This window comes from Meriones unguiculatus, chromosome 17 (genome assembly GCF_030254825.1).
Source record: "Meriones unguiculatus strain TT.TT164.6M chromosome 17, Bangor_MerUng_6.1, whole genome shotgun sequence".
Lineage (NCBI taxonomy): Eukaryota > Metazoa > Chordata > Mammalia > Rodentia > Muridae > Meriones > Meriones unguiculatus.
The window spans coordinates 37,248,635-37,273,834 of NC_083364.1; the positions used below are offsets into that span (position 1 = coordinate 37,248,635).

Here is a 25,200-nt window from a genome sequence, read left to right on the forward strand (position 1 = left end):
CTCCCCCTCTTCCTCCTCGGAACCAGGATGTTTTTCCTTGCCTCTTTATTGTTTCACTAACCTGGCAGGTCTCCTTTGGTGGAGCTCTGCCACAGCTTCCGCTCTGGGTGTGAGCACACAGGAGCCAGAGGCCTGCTCTCACCCTGCACCTTTCTCAGCTCTTGGCCAGGCATGGCACAGGCTGCCAGTGTCGGCTCCCTTCCAGAGGTCCCCCCTGGCTGAGGAACCTCCTCAGCAGACTTTTTATTTGCTTTTCATGGGATAAGAGGGGCAAAGAAAATGCAGGCTGCAAGGTTAGGTGACCCCAAAAAAAACAAAAACAATAACACAAAATAGATTACCCATTGCAGAAAGCTATTTTGTGTATTCTCATTTAACTGAATGGGAATATTCTGACCCTGAGACTTTCTCTTGAAGGTAAAACAAAAACAAAAACAAACCATGAGTTACTTTTAAAGCAAAGAGGCTGAGGTTGCATCGAGGTCTTTTAGCCTTTCCTCCTGCTGCCTAGTGATCCTCAAGGCCCCCATCCTGGCCAGGTCTGTTTCAGGGAGGCTGACCCCAGACTTAGGGCTCCAAGGTAGCCGCTGTCCTAGCTGGCTGAGCTCAGATCTGCAGGTCTGTCTCTTCCTGAGAGGAAAGGATGCTATAGAGAGCAGCTGACAGAGGCTGGGCAGAGGGCGGGGTGTGCCTTGTCAGCTTGACGCTCTTCGTCATTAGAGCCTGTCCCAGGGGATGTTTTTAAAATATGTCATCCTCAGACCTCACATCCAAAGGCTTTGCAATGTGTGTGGTTTTCCTTAGGGCAACTTCTTTTAGGATAAGAACAAGGAAGGAAGCAAAAGTCCCTGAGAGCCCTGGACTGTCCACATTGACGGCTGAGTCTTTTGTTCACAAAAACTCATTTGGCTCGCAAACGTCCTCCACCCAAAATCATTACATCCGCAGCAGCAGTTCAAAACAGAGCCTGGAATGGCTAAGCAGGGTAGCCAGCCACCTTTCTGGGGAGATTACAACCACCTCCCCCCACCACCACCACACCCAGGTTCCTGCCTGCCCCCAGAATATCCCACCCCTGGCCATCCGGTCTGAAATCCCCCTCATTTCAAGGGCTCCTGGAAGGGGAAGGCCGTGAGGCCTCAGCAGCTCTGGAAGGAAGGAGGGCTTTCCACCTCCAGTCTGTGCCTTACAGACTCCCAGGGCACAAGCTCTGCTTCTCTGGGCCACTTCTCACACCCCAGAGGAACTCAACTGGTATATTTATATAGCTCACTCCTACCTAAGTCACCTTCACAGCCTGCGGCTGGTGCTCAGGAAAAAATACACGTTCTGGTTTTCCATGCAACTAAATATGCCTAAAGTAAAAGTTGCCGTCTTTAACCATTCCTGAGTGACAGTCAACAATGACAGTGTCATTGCAGCCATCACATTCATTTCCAGAAACTTTTCCTCCCAAATTGAAACTCTTAAATAATAACCCCTGACCTCAAGCCCCAAGTAAACGCTGGTTCACTTTTCCATCTTGATGATGTTTTCATTCCAAGTATTTGTCATGAGTGGAATCATGCGGAATTTGTCCTTCTGTGACTGGCGCGTTTCGCCTCCTACATGTTGGTAGGTGTGTAATATCTCTTTGTCGGCTCATACCTCACCTTGTTAACCGGGTCATTCGCTGACTGTTCCTTTTGCCCACTGTGAATGCCGCTGCTGTGACAGTGTGTCCAGTGTGTGTTCAAGTCTCCACTCTGAGTTCTGTGAGCTAGATACCCACAGGTGGGATGGCTGGATCATCTGCTAACTCTATGTTTGAGTTTTGGGGGGACTGTCATACTGTTTTCCATTGGATCCATACCTGCCACTCACTGGCTAGACAGTAGATTTAGAACTGTATTCCTCCCTCTTGATCCTCCGTCCTGACATTCAAGGCTAAGACTAAATGAGTTATTATGGTCCCAAAAGGACCTGGTCACCTTTGGAAAGGAAGAGAGGGACACCAGGGATAACCTAGCCAGTGCCTGCCTGAATGAATGGTACAGAGCAGTGCTGCAGCAAGTGACGGGGCCACACGCTGTAAATTAATTTGGAAGAAGCTGTCTGGACTTCCCTTCTGGGACCCCACTGGCTTCATCTGTGATTATCTGAGAAAGACGCCGAGCATAAAGAGCTGGACTTCAGTCTCTGCTCTGCCAGCATTTTCTGGGTTAACCTGCCTGGTGACCTCAGTACTATGCCTCAGTTTCCTCTTCCTTTACAGAGGGAAGAATCACCCTCAGGCTTGCCCTACTCAGATAGTAAGGCTCTAGAAGGGTAATTTAGGCCCCTTAAATTCTCCCGTTAGAAAGTGCTTTGTGGGCAGGGGAATGCGTGGGCTTCTTAATTGGCTCTCTCAGGACAGAAGCATAATTTCATTCTTGTAGGAAGGTGAGCTGTGCTCCGCCTCACTTCAGTCTGTGGCAATCCACACCCTAAAGGAACCAAAAGAGGGGGAGGGAAAAATGTCCTCTCTCCCCCTTAAGACTTTTCTCTCCTCCCTACGTGAGCAATCGAATTTTAGGGAAACTATCAAAGTCACGAAGAAACCCAGTCATAAGCATGAGAGCCACTTTGCTGGACTCTAACAGTTAAGCGCAAGGTGCCAAACCCAAGTTCAGGATCTCATGAAGCTCCAAGGGGAGGTGGGGACGGGAGTACCAGGGCTGGGAATCGGGGCAGTACTGCTGCAGACCCTCCCCTTAGGGGCCCTAACCCTAGCCAACCCTACCCTGACCTTCACCCTTCACCAAGGGACAGCTGCGTGGCCTTTCCGCAGGACCGGATCCGGTGGTCTCCTGTGGCCCCTCCGCTTGTGCCTCCTTTCTCTTTGTAGGCCCTGCGTTTAATTTCATCCTGTCTTCCGTCCGCCATCCTTCTTCCTCACCAGCAGCCCTGAGCATTAACCAAGATGTTCGTGGTTGGAAGTCATAACCTCACCCCAGCTTCATGTTTTGGGGAGCAGGCTTTTCTTGTTCTCCCGCAGTTCACTCTCTGTGCCCGCGCCACTCCCTCCCTTGCCATCCCTTTCAGCATCCGTAGACCCCCTCTCTGCTGGCAGCTGATCTAGACATCCTCTTGTGCGGTCTTTTTAGAGAATAACGTGCAGCCGTTGTCACGTCACGCCTGACTTCAAAGCCCGTGCAGTAGGCACCGTTTCCCTCCTCTCAGGGAGAAACAGGTTGACAAAATTGCATTAAAGCTTCAAGTTTGAAGGGCCAGTGGGATTTTTTTTTCTTCCCTTCAGCTTTATCAGCCAATGACTTTAAGCCTCACAGAATAAGCTGGGGAAATAAAGGGCTCATTCTTCAACTCTGCCCCCCAAACACAAGCTGGTATCAGGCTGTGCTTGACATTTGGCCTTCTGTAGGGCTGGATGGTGAGGTCAGGAGTGAGACCTCCAGGAGGTGACAGGGGCCCATCACTGCTCAGGAACAAGGCTAGCTGAACACACACACGCGCGCGCACACACACACACACACACATACACACACACGCCTGTTCGCTGGGATGGGGTAAGGCGGTGGGGGTGGGGTGGGGCTGCGGATTGGAGGGCTTGCTGCCGAGGCAGTCGCTAATTAGGAAATCCGATTCCAGGCTGTGCCAGCTTCCGTCCTGAATGCCTGTTCCCAAACAGATGTTTTAGAACATTCAGATGCTACATAAAGTGGAAGTTGTCAACTTGAGGGGGAAGAATATCCAAGCAAAGTAGCGTAACTCTTTGTTAATTTAATCTCCGCTCGTAGCACAGGGGGAAAGCTCTGGCCTGAAACGGTGGCTGAGTACAGAGGGACAGTGTCCTGATCAAGGGTGGCTGAGAGTCCAGACACACCAGTTCCGGGGTTTGGTATGGCTTCGTGGACATGGGCTTGAGTGGGTTTCTCACACGGAGAAGGCTGGGCTGCCAGCGTGGATGGGCTAGCTTTGGCTGAGCTTTCCAGAGGTTACCTCTGATCCTAAAGTGGAAAAAAGCTAGAACCTAGAGCACGAAGCGACACTTAATGACTTCTTCAATCTAGGCAGCGCTGGTACCTGAGGAGGCGGAGAGCAACCACAGCCAGCAGGTCTCAGATTGCCAGGGGCGGCCATAGCCTGACCCAGGGTGTACCTTGTCTCTGGGTGCTCTTTGACTGGGCCGCTAGTCCTGTCCACAGCTGGCACAGACGGAGGCTGGGCATCTGGGGACTGAGCAGCCCAAATTCAAGTTATGTGAGGAGGCCACTCACATGCCCACGCTCAATAAAAATGTCGCTGGGCCCCCAGCTTACAGCACTGCTTATGGGTTTCATATTTAAGGGCCACAGACCACGGACCGAGGGGGCAGTTTGGAGGTCAGTGAAAGTCATTACAAAAATGACTTCCCCAGATCTCCAGCCTTTGGGCCTTTATAATAAGATGCTAGATGTATCTGTTGCTTTACTGCTGCTCTGAAAAAGCTCCGTGACTAAGACAACGGAGAGAAGAAAGAGTTTGTTTTGGCTTGCCTTTCAGAAGGTTCGAGTCGGTAATGGTGGGGTCAGCATGGCTGCAGGCGTGGCAGTAGAAACAGGAAGCTAGGGACTCACATCCTTTGCACAAAGCAGAGAGCCAACGAGATTTTAGCTTTGGAAGCCCACCTGAAATGATGGACTTCCTTCAGCAAGGCCGTGCCTCCTATACCTCCCCACACAGTGGCACCCTCTGGGAACCAAGTATTAAAACAGAAGAGCTTATGAGGCCACACGGTAAGTTCTAGACCAGGCTAGGCCACCAGTGTGCTGTGTCTTAATCCTCCCTCATTAGCTTCTGTTTTTAACAAGCCAACATACGGTTTAAAGAGTAGATGGGGGATTTTTGAGGGCACTGCAGGGGACCATTGTCAAAGCTATAGTGAAACTTCTGGTCACTTTCAACCCTTTTTTTTTTTTATTTATTTTTTATTTTTTTCTTTCAACCCTTTTAATTGATCCCATTTATAATTCTGTCCGTGTCTATTTTTTTTTATTTCCGTTTTGAGTGATGCCCACTCATTTTTTTCACTATAGAAATTTTATGTCCTGCCAAGGTCTGCCAGGGTGGACACGACACGTTCCAGTTCTCAGTCACCTTGAGCAACCTCAAGGGTTAGCGTGAGGTTGTCTGTGGAGTTACCCTTCGTCGCCGATGACTCTGATCCATTCTGCATGCACTTGTTGGCCAGGATTTGTTCTACTTTGTTTTAATAATCCATTAGTTTAAAAAAAAAATGAAACTTTTGTTTTGTTTTTTTGAGACAGGGTTTCATAGCCCTGGCTGATCGGGACTCAGGCTGTAGACCAGACTGACCTTGAACTAACAGAGCCTGCCTCTGTCTCCAGAGTACTGGGATCAGTGGTGTCCACTACTGCACTTGGCGATATTTTTTAAAAAATGAATTCAGTTTCTTTAGATGTACGCACCTGCTTGTCTTGCACATCAGCTCTCCTTGCTTCTGCTTTCTAGGATTGTTTCTTGCTTCAAATCAGTCAGTCCTACATGTTACCATGGTATAGCTGGCGTACCCCGCCCCCCAACTCTCCAGCCCAGGGGCTGGGCTGCCCTTCCCCCAGCTGCTCTTCTCTGTATAATCTGGCCATTTTGGTTCCTTCGTTTTTTTCGGCCCCTTTTCCCTCTGGGTCAGTCCGTCCGCCCAGACCACCCCTCCTGGTCAGGGCCTCCTCTCTTGCTCTTCCTCCCCCTCTGTCCTCACAGGTTGAAGCTCAGTCTGGCCATGTTCACTCTGGATTCTCGCAGATGTCTCTGCCTCTGCCTGGGCTCTCTTTATGTCTGTCATAAAAAACTTCAACCCCTTAGAAGCAGTTGTATCCTTTCATTTCTTTTTTTCATTCAGGGGGGAGGTTCGTTAACTCACCTGTGAGTGAAAATCACTTTACTTGATACTCTCAGGATACTTTTGAAAGATGGTTTTGCTGCATATGTGTTTCCAGTGGTCCCCTCTTAGCTCATCGCAAACGTTGATCTATTGGTTTTGTTTGGTTTCCTTCGTAGCTGGTACCTCTTCTTATAGAAAACTTGCTGGTTTTATTCTGGTTGAGTTAAGATTTCTATGGGTTTTCACAGGTTCGATATGATATCAGCACACACCCTAGGATTTTATTAGAATTCCTTAGCTTGAAGATTTATGCTTCTCTTTGGTTCTGGAAAATTCTCGGCCATTATCTTTGTGAATATTGACCTTTGGCCTTCCCGTCGCTTCCAGAACTCTCTAACTAGGGACTGGAGACCTGGCTCATAAGTTAAGAGAGATTGCTGCTCCTTCGGTGGACCTGAGTTAGGTTCTCAGTACCTATGCTAGGTGGCTCACAGCTGCTGCCTGTCACTCCAGCTCTAGGGGATCCTAAGCACTCTCGTGGCCTCCGGGAACACGCCAGCCCACCCCCACATAACTAAAAAAATAGTTTCAAAAACACTGCAGTTAGATAAGTGTTTGGCTTCTTTAATTTGCTAAACTTTTGTTTATAATTTCTGTCTTTTTGTCTGATTCTTAGCATTCTCTCCCCCTTTTTTAATGAAGTTAATATGCCTGTGTGTTTGTGCAGGGGAGCATGCCCCCGAGTCCCGGCGTCCATTTACACACCCATCTTCTTCAGTGATTCTAGTATTTGAAAGCTTATCTGATTTGCTAACTTTTGTTTGTGACTGTTTTATTTTCTGGTACATTTGTGGGGGGGATGTTTTGTTTTATTGCAATGTCTTATCAGAGTTTCTACTTTTTTATCAGTACGTGGCAGAAACTGATCTGAAAGTTTGCTCCTGTAGAGAGTGTTTGATGGTTTTGCCAGCTTCCTCGAGGCACTATCAGGGCCCCTCCTTAGCTCCCCGTTATTCACTGGATGAGGAGGAGGGTTTCGGACCTCTTTAGATGACCTTTTTAAAGATTCAGTCTTTTTTACTGTATTCACACGGCTTTATGCCCCTCTCAGGTGCGCCCTCAACTTGAGGCCGGGATCATACAGGGAATGTAAATCTGTGCTGCCTACCCGCAGAAGCCTGGCTTTGTGGTCAGAGAGTTTACACTGAGATTGCTTTTAGCTTCCTCCTTAAACGGAGATTGAGGGGCCAGGTTTCCTTGCTGTCCCTCTGTGGGTTAGTTTCTGCTTGTCTGCCGTCCAGGGTCTAGTCCTTCTGATTCCAGCATCGCACGGTAGTCTCCCACTAGCCTCCTGGAGAGTTTACACTGTTTGCTTCCTGCGTCCCCGCAGCCATCAGAAGGTGAAGGTTATAGATGCTGAACAGATGTCAGCCTCAGTTTCTGCTCGCCTTTCTCTGTTCCTAGAGTTGGTTGGGGGTTTGGCCTCAAAGGGTTTGAGTCTTTCCTTATTCACCAGCTCAGAAGTGCGGTTAGGATTCTTTTTTTTTCCCCCTCGGCATTTTTAGCTGTTGATGGTGGCGGGATTTTTGAGGGCACTGCAGGGGACCATTGTCAGCCTTGCAGTTTTATTTATAGTGTGCATTTTTCCATTCTTACATCTAAAGTCTGCTCTGAGGGAGCTAGCACCGTTCGGTGCAAGCAGTGCCCTGCCTGCCTGTGGCCACTCTTTTCCTACATTGGAACTCCTTCAGCTGACTGGGGTCTGGGACTTCTACCCTTACCCTCTGAAGAAAGGGCTATTGTTGCCTTGTCCAAGGCCAGCCACACTTCCCAGTGACTGGGCCTCTGCCTTTTTATAAGGCACTGATGGAGCTAGGTCTGTTATTATCTTCCTTATGCTCCTGGCTTCCTAGCCTTAGGGCAGCCTTCCACCTTTCTGCAACTTTTTTTTCCCCCTCATTTCCTTCGGGAGTAAATTTTCTTATTGTGTTCAACTAACCAAGAGAGTAGAGAAAGCATCCTCTTCAGCCTTTTCTGGGGAAGCCAACTATCTCTGCAGCAGAGCAAGAAGGATCAGGCAAGCATACTCTGTGTCTCTTGCCATTCGCAACCTTAGAGACTTGTGACTGTCTCTGGCAGCACCCTCCCACATCTAGTTCCTAGCCTGTCAGGCTGGGCCCCTCAGAGGAGTCCAGATGCCCTGGTGATTTCGCTCCCGTCCAGGAAGGCCCTGTTAATTATCACCTCCAGGAAAGTAGAATCAAGACAAGGAAACAGTCATTCTCAAGGGGCTGGGATTGGAAATAACTCCCTTAGGAAGTTCCCGGAATCTCTCCTAGGGCCAGTTTGTGTAATCACCACCCAACCCACCAAAAACAAAAACAAAACCAAGTCATCACCCCTACAGTGTATCCAAGTAGCTGCAGCCACACCCCTGGGCACTGAACCCTTGAAACATGACCAGGAAGGAGCTGGGAGGATGGCTCAGTGGTTAACAGCACTGGCTGCTTTTCCAGAGGACCTGGGTTTGATATCCAGCACCCACCAGTGCCGCCTTCTGGCCTTCGAGTGCACCACACATGAAAATGACACATATGTGCATGCAGGCAAGACTTCTACACACATATAAAGGGGTGGGGGGAACAGTAGAATATTAATTGGACTTAAAGGTTTAATACAAAAATATAATGACTGTCTTGGTACTTCTCATATTAAGTTTATATTGAAATATTTTGAATATGCAGAATAAGATTTTATATATATACACACATATATATAATTTGCTCACTTTATTTTCTGGGCAGTACTAATCTAAAAGATAATTTGTTCCTTTTCTGTGTTTGTTATATTTAGATGCGAGTGATAGTTCTGCCTGGCCACAGTCTCTGCTTATCAGATGGCTTGACTTTTTTTTTTTTTTGCCTTGGCTTATAAAGATAGAAGTGACTTCATTCGCTCCCCACTGGGAATTTTCCATGGTGCCACAGCCTCCAAGCCTTTTAGCACAGAGAGAAATAGTGTCAGATCGGGGAAATAAAAATGGTGGGGTTATAAAGATTTTAAGTTTCCAATTTGGGTGTGAGCGTGGGCAATGCATGTGAGTGCAGGTGCCCGCAGAGGCCAGAAGAGGGCGTCAGAGTCCCTGTGTTTGGAGACTCTGGTGTTATGAGACGCTCAGTGTGGGTGCTGGGTTGGACTCTGGTACAAGTGCTCTTATGGCGGAGCCATCACCCCAGCCCCCTAAATTGACTTTTGAAGCAGTCATACAATAACATCCAAGGGTCATTTTGGGGTGCCGAAGGTGTCTTCAGGTTTACTTTTCAAAAGCCACTGAGTTTTCACTGATGGCATTTCTTTCTTATTTCAGCCACTGCCAGGAACCATTGGCCAGAAAGTACCAACACTGAACCCCACCTAGGAAATAGCCCCCTTTATCAGAGTCAAGAGGACGCCTCAGGTTCCAGACAGGGAGTGACAGCTCAGACTGCCCAAATGAGCCACGGTTCTTCAGAAGCCCCAGGAAACCCATCCTTCCTGCCGGAGACAAGTGCTGAGGGGAGGAACAAGTCTTCCAGGAGTGCAGGCGTCACGGCTCTGCGCGCTGGACGCTCGCCTGAGATCACCACAGCCCTGACCGCCCACGGCAGCTCCTCCTGTGAGTGTGTGTCAGGATGCTCGTTTATATATATCCAGCCCCAGAAAACAAATTTTCTGCCCCGTTCCCACCTCACCCCCACCTCCAGAGCAGCTGTGTCCATTTAGGGGTTCTGCATTAAGGTGGGTCAGGCAAGTCCTTCTCGGAGCCATGCTGGCATAGTCAGACCAGGGGAGGGTGCAGATTTGATGAGCAGACTGGATGGTCCTTAGGTATCTATGCTCCCAGCATCCTGCCACACCGTTGCGTGTCCCAGGGTTTGGGAAAGATGGCTGGGCTTTGTTTGTGTTGATGGAGTTTGAGTGGTTCTTGCTGCTCCGGTCTGCACAGTTGGTAGCTTAGTATTTCAGCCAAGGACTGCAGTTCTCTGAGTACAGCTCAACCTAAGAGCGAAGACAAAGGAAAGCAGGGCTAATTAGGCCTCCGCCTGCGGAGCCTGTCAGCGCTCTCTCAGTCCTTCCAGCAGCCCAACAAGGTCGGGTCATTCTCGCTTTTGGGTTTTGGGAACTGAAGCTCAGAGGCTAATTAACCCAGTATATAGAGAGCAGGCAGCCGGTCTCCCGGTGAGGAAGGCCTAAGCCTGGGTGTTGAGTGAGTGGGCACTGCAGCTGTGGAGTGGCATGCCCCGGGCGAGCAAAGATAAAAGGGAGACAAGAACGCGTGTGGCTTCCTGTGGGGCATCAGTGCCAGCACCCTCCCTGGGAGAGCACAGAGCAAGGACGGAGCTGTGGAGGGTAGGGACAGTGATGTCATACTTTGCAAGCCAGCCTGTTTCTACTCGGGGGTGGTTGGGGAGATTTCACTGCAGGGTTTTGCACCTCGGAGTTAGAGTGTTAACGGTTTGAGGGAGGAGCCAATGGGCTGCCAGCCTATCAGGTGTCTCGTAGGGGGGTAAAGAGGACCTGAAGTGAGCTAGACCATCTAGGTAGACATCTAGCAGGTGACTAGGTGTTGAAGAATTGCTCAGCAAAGTCTTAACAAGGAGGGTTTGCACACCTCGTCAGTGTAAAGCCATGGATTCGGTCCCCAGCACCATATACACCACATGTGTAAGCCCAGCATTCAGAAAGCGGAGGCAGGGGGATTAGGAGTTCAAGGTTGGGCTAGAGAGATGGCACAGCAGCTAAAAATCACTTTTTCAGAAGCCCCAGCTTGAATTCACAAGCTTGGACAGCTCTCAACCAGCAGCAACTCTAGCTGGCATTTAACTCTGGCATTTAATGCCTCTTCTGGCTTCCGTAGGCACATGTTGGGCACACACACACTCTTGCACACACACATACGTTCACACACACACACACACACACACACACACACACACACAGATGCGCATACACACGCACCCCCAAAAATAAAAATCTTTCTTAAAAAGTTCTTAAAAATCATCCTTGAGTTTGAGGCCAGCCAATGCTTCATGAGACCCCCCACCTCAAAAATTAAAATTAAAAAAATATATATGTTCTTGAGACAGGTATAGTGGCACATACCTTTATTTCCAGCCCTTGGGAGGCAAAGGCAGGCGGAGCTCTCTTAAGTTTGACGCCAGCTTGGTCTACATAGTGAGTTCCAGGATAGTCAGTGTCCAAAAACAGCAACATCAAAAGATTCATATAAAAGATTCATATAAGAAGAAGAAGAAAGGTTGATGGTAAGGACCTCAAAGTAGAGGCTAAAGCCACAGAGGTGACCCTTTGGTTTCATATCCTTGTTACAGGTCTGGCTAGGGCCTCTCAGATCCGTAAGCAAAGTATCTGAAGGTATTTTGTGTTCCGTCTACAGACGGAGGCTGCGGAGCTCAGAAGCCCTGCACAGGATGGGTATTCACTGATTTGGCCAGTGTTGGGACTTGTGCTGTGTTGATTTCAGGAGCCCTTTGAGTCCCCATGGTCCAACACCGACCTTTGAGGCTTAGCAGCAGTCAGCTCCATTCCAGATAATTTCTCCCCGCAGGGCAGGCTGTTGCGTGAGGTCAAAAGACGGTCTCTGGTTGGTGGTCCCTCTGGCATTTCCTTCTCCCTAAAATGAGTATTTCTCCCAGTCTCCTCCCTCATATCTGTGTGTTTGGTAGATGCCACTGTTGAGCCCAAAGAAGACCTTTGGATTCGCTGGTGGGACTTCAATTGTTGTTGTCTTTGCTTTCAGCCTTGGAGAGCTTTCCGCAGTCACCCAGCAGTCCCAGGTCAGAAGGAAGAATCGCCTCTTCTCAAACAGAGCCTGGGACATCCCCAGGCTTCCTGGAGAGGGGGAGGGAAGCCCCAGAAGAAGGCACTGTGCACACACAAATGGCTGGCACCTGGCTTTCCAGCCAAGCCTCCCTTCACGCTCTGGAACCTAGGGAGCCGACTGTGTTCTCCCGAAAGAGAACCTCATCGGGCCAGGAGCACTCCGGGCTGCCATTCTCCTGGACCCAGAGTGGCCCTCCTTCCTCAGACCATCCCGCCTGTGAGTACTCCTGTCCCCAGTTCACTCCTCCCATCTCAGAATAACCCCAAATCGATGGGTGTAACCAGCTGGCTAAGCATTGTGTCAGGCTGAGAGGGGGGACAATAAGCAAAGGGAGATTTGAAAGCCATTCCTTCCATGCCGAGGACTTTGGGTGGAAGTTTATCCCAATGTTGAGGTTTGTGCTCAGAATACATTTTAGCTGTTTATGGAGGAAAATATCAGCTGGCCGGTGGTGGCTGCTATGTTCCCCACCTCCTGTCTCCCCTTTTCCTTTTCCTCCCCTTCTCTATACACACATGAGCAAAGAAAAAGCGTGACTGGGATGTGTGCTTAGGGGAGAGGCCACGTGCCAGGGTGCTTGGATGAAATGTGAGCGGGCCACTGTCACACCATTTGAGGAACAGTTCGAGCTTTGTCTGTTCATTTTCGAAAAAGCAGTTTCTTTGAGAAGATAGGTGCGTGATTTTTCCTGGCTTTGTTTCAAAAGAAGTAGCCCACCCAGTCCGGGTGTTCACATGGCTTTCGTTAGGCCCCGTGGCTGTGGAGAATGGCCCTGCCCCATTCTGCCGTGGCACGTCCTGTGCATCACTGTGAGCTAAGCTATTCTATTCCACTAGCATTTCTTCAGTCTTCTGGGCCACCATGCCACACACCTGCCATTCCGGCCCAGCCGATGACTGCCTGCCCCGAGACCGCAATCCTTTTGAGGACACTTCTTACACAGGCTTGTTGTGCAGTTCCCCGCTGATGGGGTGTGGACAGAATTCACAGTTCATCTTTGTAGGAGATTGCTTTTTGAGATGATTCCTAAGTAGCCCGGAGAGATGCTCAGTGGTTAGGAGTCCTTCCTGCTCTTCCAGAGGACACGAGTTTGGTTCCCAGTACCCACGTTAGGTGACATTGAAATTACAACTGTCTGTAAGTCCAGGTCCAAAGGCTCAGGTGTCTTCTTCTAGACATTCACACAAACACATCATCTGCACAATCAATCAGTCAATCAATCTTTTTTCTAAAGGTTATTCATATGTGTTAGGTAGATTAGACAAAAGCTATGATCCTGTGGCTTGGTGATTTACAACCAGCTTTGCTAAAAGGAAAAGACGAATTTCCAAGGAATATCCAAGGAATGTGATTCTGGTCAGATCATTCAATGTTAATAATACACATTAAACCTAGTACTATGGTGTATTTGAAATGAATCCACATTTCTTATTTTACTGGACCCGACTCTCTCTTCACCCATATAATTCATGCTACAGACTTTCATGCTTTTCTCTTTTTCTTATTTTGTTTTTTTGTTTTGTTTTGTTTTGTTTTGTTTTTTCCAAGACAGAGTTTCTCCATGTGGCCTTGGCTGTCTTGGACTTGATTTGTAGACCAGGCTGACCTGGAACTCACAGAAATCTGCCTCTCTCTGCCTCCCAAGTGCTGGGATTAAAGACGTGAGCCACCGTGCCTGCCTCTGACCCTCATCCTTTGAGTACTTGCCCTGGTGCAGTGGTTCTCAACCTTCCTGATGCTGTGACCCTTCAATACAGTTCCTCATGTTGTGCTAACCCCCACCCATAACGTTAGTTTGTTGCTACTTCATAACTGAAATTTTTGCCATTGTTATGAATCGTAGTGTAAATATCTGTGTTTTCCGATGGTCTTAGGTGCGACTCCCAAAAATGTGGACATCCACAGGTTGAGAGCTGCTGTTCTCAACCTTCCATGTCTAATTTTTGGACTCTTTTATAGTCCTTGAGTCTGAGGATTTGTCATAGTGACCTGGGTCTTCTGTTGTGGATGACGTCAGTAGCCCCTCTAAAGGTCACTAGAGGGGACTCTGGTGCAGAGAGAATACCCCATCGCCTGAGGCCAACGAGGAAACGCACCTCTGCTCTGTTTTTAAAGTTAGCCTGCCACCTTTGAGCCTTCCAAGCAAGCTCTGGGTACCTGCCCTTCTACTGAATGGCAGTCTTGAGATTCTACCGTCCCTTTTTCAGTCCGAGATGCAGGAGCTGCAGGCTTGTAGGCAAGAGAGAGCCTGCAGGACTTGCCAAGGCAGACATGGAGTCAACCTGCCGGCCAGCTCGGTGAACAAGGATGAGCAATGGAGTACTGGCTCAGGGGAAGAGTTTGTGGTTTTTCTAACAGTGTGAGCTGAGGAAAAGCCCTTCGCTCAGACCAGTCATGTTAGTGATGCCAGCACGGGGCTGTGCACACAGAGGGCAAGCTAAGGGCATGGCAGGAGGAGCTGATGATCTGAAAGCTGGCAGTATTTGGTGCTTCATTACATACTCAGCCCGTGTCATCTGGGCCTCCTTTACTGCCATCTAGCTATCCAAGTGTGTGGTGCTGGTTTAGCTTTTGTCAACACAACCTCGGGTTATCTCGGAAGAGGAAACCTCAATTAAGAAAATGCCTCCATCAGATTGGCCCGTAGGCAAGTCTGTGGGGCTGTTTGTTTGTTTGTTTTCTTGACTAATGATTGATGTAGGAGGGACCAGCCCACTGTGGGCAGGTGGCCCTGGTGCTGTAAGAAAGCAAGCTGAGCAAGCCATGGGGAGCAATCCAGTAAGCAGCACCCCTCCATGGCTCTCCTTCAGCTCCTGCCTCAGTGGTGGGCTTTTACCTAGAACTTTAAATAAGCTTTAAAATAAGCTTTCTTTCTTTCCTGAGTTGCTTTTGGTCAGTATTTTTTATTACAGCCATAGGACATAGACTAGAACTCACTTCACCACAGCCTCTTCCACACCTTGGGTAGCCAGGAGCTAACCTGTTTCTGAACAGAAACTGTATCTTACGGTACCAAAGCAGGCCCAGGAAGACAAATGAGCCAGGGCTTACACGAAAGACCAGAAGGCATTGCTCTCCACCTGCTCCTGCTGCTGCCTCTCTTGACTTTCCATAGTCTCTTTGATTCTCTCGTACTGCTGTTTGACACGGTGTGGGGGTGGGGCTGTAAACAAAGCCACAATGGCAGGGGTGAGGAGGGGAGGAAGCTGTCTTCTGAAGGCAGAAACGTATGTGTGTGTTGAATTGTGTGAGGGTGACTGCAGTTGAGCACTAAATTTAGTATGCACTTCCCGGAAATGGGGGCATGAAGGGAAGCAGGGTGGAGCATGCCATTGTTGTCTGACAGGGTAAGCATACAGTTTCATCCATAGGCAGCGAGTGTTTCCGGGGCAGTAATTCCAAGAGGAATATTTATCTCAGGGACGCTAAAGAGCCTAGTAGAAAGTGAGCTCCCTTGCTGGCTTGTGAGAACTGTGCTAATGTTCTTTGAAGGTGACATTTCGTAGAGACTCATTCAGAGCCGGGGTGTAATAACGGGTCTTGACCTATGGGAGTATTTCCTGTGGGCAGCCGAGCCGGTGTGGTCCAGGTAAATTGCTTTGTGGTGATGCCACTGTGTGCAGGGGGAGAACATAAATAACTTGGAAGGTTTTGGATTTAGTTTTGCTCTCACAGCAGCTATACACTTGTGGGGAGTTCTGGACAACAGTCAAGGTTGAGCAGTGTGATGAGGCCTGAGGCCCAGGGGTTTTGTCCTGTGTCGGGAAAGTGACATAGGCCCTCACCAGGAGTGCAGGTGTTCTCTCCGTGGCTGGTTACAATGGAAGTTCCTAGTGGGCGGTGTTCTATTTTTTTATTTAAAATTTGTATTGGATTTATCTATTGAGTAGGGGAGTGCATGTGCCACCGTGTGCGGAGTCAGAGGACAACTCGTGGGCGCCAGTTCTTCACCTCCTACCACGGAGGGCACAGGATTGGACTCCCCTCAGGTTTTGCTGGCACGTGCCTTTACTTGCTGAGTCAGCTCACCGGCTGGGTTTTCCATCCGTTTTCTTTTCTTCTTCTTTTTAAAAAGCTTCTTCCTTCCTTCCTTCCTTCCTTCCTTCCTTCCTTCCTTCCCTCCTTCCCTCCTTCCCTCCTTCCCTCCTTCCCTCCTTTCCTCCTTCCCTCCTTCCTTCCTTTTTGCCTTTTCTGGGGTTCAAACTCAGAGGGTTTCCCGTTCTTGAATGACTGCCACAGGGTAGCCATCCAAGAAGGGCACTTATTCGGCGATCACCAATGCCAGCGTGCTGGCTAGAAGTGTAGAGCATTTCCTCCTCGAGCTGCCAATGCAGGACCACACGCGATGCCTGTGGACAGATTAGGCAAGCATCCCCTTCTGAGGACGCCCGCTTGGCAGAAGTGTTTACACACCTTCCCTGTGAGGACGAAAGGAAATGGATCTGTTAGCAAAGTGCCCGAGGCCTTGCAATCACTCACTTCAGGGGAAGCGGTTTTGTTTGGCTGGGTTCAGTCTCGAGACGGGGTCGTACCCCGTAATTGAGGTGGACCTGAAACTGGCTCCTAGGGTCACAGCATGTGCCAGCACGTCCAAACACGGCAGCTCGCTACGGCGATGAAATGGGATGGCAGCGTGCTGCACAGTCCTCAGACCAGGGGACGTAGAGCTGTTTTCCGTTGTGAGTCCGTGTCTGTGGAGTTTGTGGTTGTACCTCTGAGGTCTTGTATTTGCTAAAACTGCCTTGGTTTTGCTAGAAATGGACAAGTCTGGGTTTCTCATGCTGAACCCAGGATAGTCATCACAATGGGTTTTGTTTTAAAGGTTTTACTGTAATTGTGTGGTGTGCATATGTGTGTGTGTGTGTGTGTGTGTGTGTGTGTAGGTGTATGTACATGAATAAAGGGGTCCTTAGAGACCAGAAGAAGATGTTGGGATCCTCTGGAGCCAGTTGTGAGCCATCCTGTGTGAGTGCTGCAAACCAAACTCAGGTCGTTTGGAGGAGCAGGACACACTTAATTGTCAAGTCAACTCTGTCCTCCGCCACTATGTTTAGATGATGCTATAGAACAAATGACATCATGTAACTGATTAGAAATAAAAATGTTTTAACAGCAATTTGGAGACCGTTTCAGGATAGGTCCATGCATATCTGTATCACTTCCTGCTTATGTAAAAGTGGCTTTTGTTTGTTTGTTTGTTTCTTGCAGGGCTGGATGCCTTTGCACCCACACCTTTCTGGTTGATTGTCTCTGTGGGATAGCCTGCACCTGCGTCTGTTTTCATTCAGGTCCAATAATCAGAGCTGCAGGCTGTGTTCCCAGTGTCAGGGGCTCTGTGGTTTTGCACGAGAGTACAAGGAACCATTTCTTTCCTATACTTTCCCTCCCACCCTCCCTCTCCTCTCTCTCAGACACACACACACACACACACACACACACACACACACCACACACACACACCCCACTTGATTTATTTATTTTATTTTATCTGCATTGGTGTTTGCTTACATGGGCATCAGATCCCCTGGAACTGGAGTGATAGATAATTGTGAGATGCCATATGGAATTGAACTTGGGTCCTCTGGAAGAGCAGCCAGTGCTCTTAACCGCTGAGCCATTTCTCCAGCTCCCATATACTTTCTTTCTAACTATGTTTCAAATCTGTTTGTGCTTTTGGCCAGGGCTCCCCATAAGACTGGTCTTCAAAGAACTATTTATAATAGCAGCTTCCTTTTTTCCCTTTTCAGAGCCATGATTAACGGCTGGAAGGCTTTTATGGCGTAGGTATAGAGGGCTCTTTATTGCTGTTGGCTTCAAGTGGAAAAAGAAAATAAAGCACCTTTTTTCCTTGCCTGCCATCGCTTTGCTCTCCCAGCTTTCCTGTACCTACCTTACTCTTGCCTGGCATAAGGCTCTCTCGTGGTGCTGGGTTTGAGCCCAGGACCTCATGTTTGCTAAATAAGCTCCCTACCACTGAGCTACATCCTCAGCCTTTGGTGTTAGGGGTTTAAGGTGCCTTCCAGAAGTCAGTTCGTTTTTGTTTGTCTTTGTCTGTGGTTTCATTGGTGGTGGTTGCTTGTTTTTGTTCTTGTTTCAAGGCAGGGTTTCTCTGTGAAGCCCTGGCCATCCTAGAACTCACTCAGGAGAGCGGTAGGCCTCAAACTCAGAGATGTGCCTGCCTCTGCCTCTCCAGTCCTGGGGCTGGGTGTGGCTAGTGGTCCGTTCTTTAGAACCCTTGGAAAGGTTCCCTGTGGGAGGACGCTCACAGCCGGGCAGCTAGGTTGAGGGGCAGACCATGTGCTCTAACCCACGGTATATAACTGAATCCTTGAAGCTCTTCAAAGTTACCCAAGGAATGCCGTCCATTTCACTGATAAGCTGTGCCCAGCCTAGTTTTGGATTTCCAGTGTGCTCCCGGGAGCACTATGCTGGTTTGAAGACAGCTCTTTCTAGTTTAGTGAGACTTAGTAACTACAGTAGTGGAGTCTGTCTACTTTTAGGCGACACTGACTAAAATTCCTGGGGCAATAATATATTCTCCTGTTGGTTAGTAGTTTCTGTTAACGAGTCCCGTTTGAATGGTCTTTCAAAGCGTAGGCTTTATGCTGGCCACGACTTAGGGGATAAACAGGAGCCTTTGGTGATGAAGAGGCTGGGAGCTAGTGTCCTAAGCCAGTCATGTCTTGACTGTGTTCTGCAGAGCCCCAGTGCAGACTGAGGATTGCACATCCCAAACTGGCTGAAACTTGGTTTACGGTGTGGACTGGATTATAATCTATGATAGCGTTTGAACAAAACGGTTATTTGTACCTAGATGGAATCCTGACCTTCCTAGTCATTGAAGTCGTTTTGAAGCCCTTTTTTTTTTCCCTCCTGTTACAGCTTCCGGAAGTATAAAGAAGAGTCTTAATAACTCCACCTCTCTCCAAAGCTCTTCAGTCACCCAGACGAAGAGTACACATGTCACCAGTACATTCACGAACGGTGTCCAAAGATTGCTCCAGTCTTTGACTGTCGGTGTGGAACCTATAAATGAGACAGAGAGTTCCTCTGAGCACTCCAGACTTGCCATAACTTCAGCCTCAGTCCACTCTTCACCCTCTGGGGTAGACTCAAGGACAAACAGCAGACCAGCTGAGAGTCTGGGAGAGGGAGAAGGCACCGAGCCATCTACAGAACATGGATATGGATTTCCATCCATACGCTGGCAAAGCGATTCTCCCGGTAAGTAGCCCACCTTTATCTGACTCGTGGACATTTTATAAAGCTGGGGGTCTCTAGGGGGTTTCTTTAAGACCATTTTCAGCCTCTGAAGGAATGTGTGACCTTGGTGACACCAGATCCTTTATCTGCTCCATCACACAATCACCTTTTATCTTAGGGTGTGGACAGGTACCATCTCTAAGATGAGAACGCTGAGACTTGGAGGGCTTTAGCAAAGCAAGCACAGCTTCCTGCCTTACTCAGCAGAACGGAGGCCTCCGCCTAGAGGCGCTCATGGTTGGGTCCATCTTCTTTTCGTTCTGTGATGTCATCTTCAAAGTGAGACCTGGCCTGCTCTTCATGGCTGGATCTAGTGATTTTGTGTACAGACCATCTTTATAAATAAATCGCCAAATTTGTATGTTTCCCAAATTGATAGTTTGCGTTTCTCCTCAGCTTATTTTACTATATATCAGAAGTGGAGGAATGTTTATCAATATTCCAGCTGTTTTTAGAAAACACGCTCTACCTACGATTCTCGAGGGACAGAAACACTCAGGCCTATAAATTACTGTTTGTCCAAGCGGTTCACAAGTCTCCTGTTTCATTTTTAACAGTACTGTATTGCTGGCATCCAAAATTTTTAGAAAAACTTAGAACCTGATGTCGTGTGTAGGGTGACCAGGATCCCTTGTCAGAGGGAAGCTTGCCTTAGCAGGATGCTCATCTTAGTTGGTAAGCATTTTTTCTAGGCCCACTAATGGCCTCTTCCACCCTCTGGAATCTTACAGCTTTTGGAGGACATCAGCTTGCCAGCAGCTCAGAAGAAAGAAATGGAAGTGCCGTGCCTCTGACTGAGACTATGTTTAGGTCAGTCCCATCTGCTGGTGACAGAGAGAGCCCAGGATTGTGGTTCCCCGCCAAGAATGAAACATCCACAGATACGGCAGAAAGCCCGGCTTTGCATCCAGAAGCTGGGAGCACAGAGGTTTTGACTCAGTCCTCACACACTGCGCAACAGCCCCAAGGTGGTGGCTCAGGGTTGGGTGGGAGGAGCTACTCAGAGTCTTCCTCCTCTTCCTCTACATCTTCCTCCGAAAATCTGGATTCCTCAGCACCGCGTGGAGAACACCCAAGTGAGTCCTTATTGCATGGAAGTATTCCACTGGGCATAGGGTGTGTCTGATCCTTTGATCTACTGAAGCGTGCATTAGGAGAGTGATTAATACAAATATTCCTATGTGTCCCATCCTTTTCTTTTTCTGTGGTGTGTGTATGAGTGTGTGTAAGTGCACAAGTGTACAGATACAGACGGAGGCCAGTGGTCCCCCTCTGGTATTGTTCCTCAGAAGCTGTCTGCTTTTATTTTAGGCTCCGGGCTTACTAATTAAATAAGGCTGCCCCCATGTCCCTAGTGTGGCCCTTACAGGAGCATGCTGCCGTGCTCGGCTCTCTCTGAGCACTGAGGATTGAACTCCGGTCCCCATGCTTGCACAGCCAGCCCTTTGCTGACTGAGCGGTCTCCCCAGCTCCACATCTGAGGAGCTTTTGATGCCTCTTTCTTATATAGAACTTGGGGACTTGTGGGTCCACACCTCCCATGGTGTAGCCTGCCCCAAACCCCCAATACCTTCGAATCACAGAACTTCTGGGCATTTCCTGTGAAAGCAGTCATATCATATGTGGCCTGTAATTTCACATGGCCTCAAGAGTCATCAAGTATGCATCTGAATAACATTTCATCAGGATGCATTATTATTTGTGGTGTCCCTGTGATTGTTTGGGGACACATTTTACGTGGATACATGCTGTCTTGGAATTGCCAAGTTAAACAGTAGTATCCTTTATAAGTTTTTGAGAAACTGCCAAACTATTTTCCAAAGTGAATGTGTGTGTGTGTATATATACACACTTAGAGATATATGGTATAAATTTGCATGTCTCAGTTCATTATTCTCATGATAATGAACATCTATTTATATAGTCATTGCCCATGTGTGTATATCTTCTTTGAAGATGCATTTTTGAATATTCTGACTTTAAAAATTAAGCTATCATTTTTCTCATTGAGTATAAGGGTTTTATGTATATTCTGGACCCTTAGTATTTGTATTTTTTGATTTGTATTATTAACTACATTTTCTCCCATTCTGTGATTTGTCATTTTTACTTTTTAAATTTATTTTTGTTTTATGTTCATTAGTGTTTCACCTACATTCGTGTCTATGTGAGGGTATCAGACCTCCTGGAACTGGAGTTATAGGCAGTTATGAGCTGCCATGTGGGTGCTGGGAATTGAACCCGGTCCTCTGGAAGAGCAGCCAATGCTCTTAACCACTGAACCATCTCTGTAGCCTCTCATTTTTACTTTTTGATGGAATTATTGGAGCATGAAAGTTTTTAGTTTTGGTGACATCGAATATGAATATTTTAGGACATTTTTTGTTTTGTTTGTCTTATTTTGTCTTGTGGGCTATTTAATAATGCTTTTTGAGTGATTTTGAAAACAATTCCCAGTAGTTTTATCATCGCAGAGTAGGCGCTGGTTAAAGGAAACATGCTCATCATTGCATTTCTAACAGATTTCTTACTTCCCCACCGTTGCTAATAACTCTCCCATTTCTTCCACATGAGAGTCCTCCCGGATGGAGGGAGATCACAGCTTATTTGTGATTACATTACAGCTGTTACCTCGCAAAAGCATCTGATCAGGATAGAATCAAACACACGCGTGAGCCCGGTGTGGCGGTGCACGCCTTTTAAATCTAGCATTCGGGAGGCAGAGGCAGGTAAATCTGAATTCAGTGCCTGCCTGGGTGACTAGGCACCCGGTGCCTCCCAGGTCCTTCCCCCTGCCTTCAGTCACCTTAGGTTCCGGAGGTCCTGTCTGCATGCTCATTTCCGGTTGAAGGTTCCTCTCTGTGAATGGGGAGGCAGGAGCTCCCAGATCTGGTCTCCGGCATCGTTTCTTTCCCTTGGTGTTTGACGGCATCAGGCAGTGGCAAGTGGGACCCTGTAATGTTACAGTCCCTGTGTGGGCCCCAGGCATCCGGACCCTTAGGGATGATCACTGTAACTAGCAGCTCTCAGCCTGGGCTCCGAGACTCTTCACCTTGAAGGCTTGACTCTGGTGATCTGCTGAGCAGGGCCTCTGGGACCTCTTCCTTGCCTCTCTACTGTACGTCTCTCATTCTCTTTTGCTGTGTCTGCATCGCTTTTTTCCTGCTCTGGCCACTCCGGAGTGTCTACTTCTTTTTGGACTGTATCAGGGAGCCTGGGTGCAGTCAGAGGCACAGTAGGCACTGGGTGCCAGGCGCTGCCAGGATTACTAAGGCACAGGCCTCTGCACCCACTGACTGGCAGGTGGGGATCCCAGCAAACAAGTGGGATGAGCCATGTGCACGGCCAAGAGTTCCAAGGCTTCCCACTCTTTCACAATGACAACAGCAGTTGGTGAGAGGTGCTGAGCTGTGCGTCAGGGAGCCGGGTCTGGGGCTTGAGAACCTGAATGAGGCGCAAGCTGCAGGATCTTTTCCAAGGCCAATGGGGCCTCTGTGACAATTGCCCGGTGGCACTGAGTGTTTGCGTTGTGCTGGGTGCTGTGGCTGGATGCACCGTGCCTGAGATCTTCAGCTGTCCAGATGCAACTGTCTGTGGCCTTCGCTACTTCTTGCTGACGTCCTTCCGAAAGGAGCAAGAAAAGACCACTCCAGAGAAGACTTTTGGGGTCTACTGTTAGGCAGCACAGGAGAAGGAGAATTTGGAGTACCTTAGCCACCTGCTTACGTAGCCCAAGAAGGGATCAATCACAGCCATTTGCTTTAGAGAACCCAAAGCCTTGCTCTTAGCATCAGTCACTGACCTATGCTTTGGACCAATCACAGACTGACTCTTTAGCACCAGTCCGGGCACTTCCTTTAATGGGAGGAAGTGCTCCTCTTTAAGCTGAAATGGAAATGATGTGTCCAGGGTTGGGATTGCAGAAAATCTGACCTGACCAGTCTCAGACAGGCCTGCCTGGGACTGTGTGCTCAGGAGCCAGGGCGGTCAGCTGTAATCTTTGTATAGGTGTCTGGTGACTGCTGCTGCCACAAGGATAGTTTGGCAGTTAGACTCAGAGTCCTTTTGCTCAAGACTGCTTGGGCAGCAAGAGAGAGTTTGGCAGCTTCTAATGAGTCAGTGTTTTTATTTATTTACAGAAAAACAAACGAGTGCTTACAGTATAACCCAAAACTTATCATTAACACTGACAGTGATGTTAGGAATTGTTAATGGGACTTCGGAGATGGCTCTCTGTATTAAGTGCACACTGCTCTTGGAGAGGACATGAGTTCTCCCATCACCCCAATCAAATGACTCAGGTTCCGGGCGTTCTGACGCCCTCTTCAGGCCACCATGGGTACTGCACTCACATTTGCAAACCCCACACTCAGATACACACATAATTTAAAAATAAAAATAAAGGATCTGGAGAGGTGGCTCAGTGGCTGAGAACCCTGAGCACTTGCTGCTCTTCTGAGGATCTGGGTTCTTTCCAGCACCCAAATGGTGTCTCACAACTGCCTACGGTTCCCCTGGAACTGTAACTCCAGTCCAGGGAATCGGATGCCTCTTCTAGCCTCTGCAGGCCTCAGCACACACATGGTAACACAAACATGCATGTAGGCAAAACACTCATACACATCCAGAACTTTAAAAACATTTTAATTTATTTTATTTACGTGTATGTGCACATATCTTCATGAGTGTGGACTTCTAAAAAGGATTTACTTGGTAATCTAATAATGTAAGCTAGTTCTAAGTTTAACATACAGCATTTACCCTCTCAACGGAGAGGAAAGGCATACCTCTCCTAGTCCAACAAAGTAGAACACGTGCATTAAAAATAAAGACATGGCTGACAAGATAGACCAGTAGATAGAGGCCCCTGCTGCCAAGCCTAATGAGCTTAGCTTGATCCCCAGAACGCAGATGGGTGGGTGGAGAGAACAGACTTGGACAGAGTCATCCTCTCAAGTTCCCCACGCCTGCTGTGGCTTGTGCACACACACACATACACACACACACACACACACCCGGCATAAATACATAAATATAAAAACTGAAAGAACACCAACCTTTAGGTATTTTGGGGGGGGCGGGTTTCAAGACAGGGTCTCTCTGTGTAGCCCTGGCTGTCCTGGAACTCACTCTGTACACCAGGCTGGCCCTGAACTCAGAGATCTTCCTGCCTCTGCCTCCCGAGTGAGCCACCTCTCTCTGTGTTATTTTTTTTTTAACCCATGATGACTGACACTCCAGAGGCCCCACCCTTAACTCACCACCAACTCCTCTGATACAACTCCAATTGTTACATATTTATCACCGAGCAGAAATCCAGTATTCTGGGTCCTTCGGCTGGAGTTAACAGTCCTTACTGTGAATTCAGGACACCCGGGCAGAGGTGTCAACTCCCCGGTCACAGGTAAAGAGCCTCAGAGAAGCCTCTGGGCTTGCATGTGAGGCTAACGGTCCCGTCCCTGTAGTCAGTCACCTGCCTTCTGTCTCTCGGGCAGCTCCGGGAGACGGCGCGTTGCTGCGTGACAGCTGGGACCTGGTGGAGAGTACTTCCGGAGGACGCTCCCCGCACGTGCACACGTCCGCGATGCTCCCCCGAAGCGGGGAGCGCACGTTGCGGTCCCTCAGCTTCTCGAACTCGGCGACCCACCCGGCGCGCCCCACCCCGCACGAGAGCGTGACGGAGCACGCGGGCCTGCTGTCTGGGGCACCTGCCCTCGGAGGTGTGTCTCCCCACCGTCGCCTTCCCCGTTCGTAGACTGACTCTCAGTCCTGGGATGGTCAGGTTGACTGGCCAGCCAAAGAGTAGCTTACAAGCTCGTTGGGGAAAGAACTTTCTGGAAGCACCCCCACCCCCACCCCCAGCCCCACCCCCAGCCCTTCGTGCTTGTTTGAGGTACATGGGGTGACATCTGCCTGAGGGGTTTAAAATTAAGGAGAACGGTAGCTGTGGTGAAGGCCATCTCCCAGGAAGAAACAACCTCATTAAATGGAGTGGGAAGTTGGGAGTGTCTTCATTTTTCCATTTGACAGTGGCAATTACTGTTTGGGATCTGGGGAGCCTTTCGGCAGCAGATTGCCTTTATTAAAGGGGGGCGTGAGGAGGGCCGTTGGGAACATTTCCTATTTCTAGGCACCTGGTCCTTACCTCTCCACTGTTTGCCACTTCTGCCACCATCACTACTCCTCACAGGAGGTG

At 48.7% G+C, this 25,200-nt stretch overlaps 1 protein-coding gene across 2 annotated transcripts in view; it reads left to right on the forward strand.

Annotated features, from left to right (window-relative positions):
• Heg1 (heart development protein with EGF like domains 1) overlaps positions 1-25,200 on the forward strand; it is a 78,069-nt gene that overhangs the window by 11,778 nt on the left and 41,091 nt on the right. Inside the window, exons 1-6 of one of the 2 annotated variants that reach the window (XM_060370280.1) lie at positions 4,635-4,754; positions 9,228-9,515; positions 11,658-11,957; positions 18,624-18,965; positions 19,736-20,080; positions 24,500-24,724. In XM_060370280.1, coding sequence (XP_060226263.1) covers positions 4,652-4,754; positions 9,228-9,515; positions 11,658-11,957; positions 18,624-18,965; positions 19,736-20,080; positions 24,500-24,724 — 1,603 coding nt within the window. In that variant the 5' untranslated portion in view covers positions 4,635-4,651. Of the gene's footprint in view, positions 1-4,634; positions 4,755-9,227; positions 9,516-11,657; positions 11,958-18,623; positions 18,966-19,735; positions 20,081-24,499; positions 24,725-25,200 lie in introns of those variants that run through there. The other variant, XM_021640267.2, reaches the window with a different exon arrangement.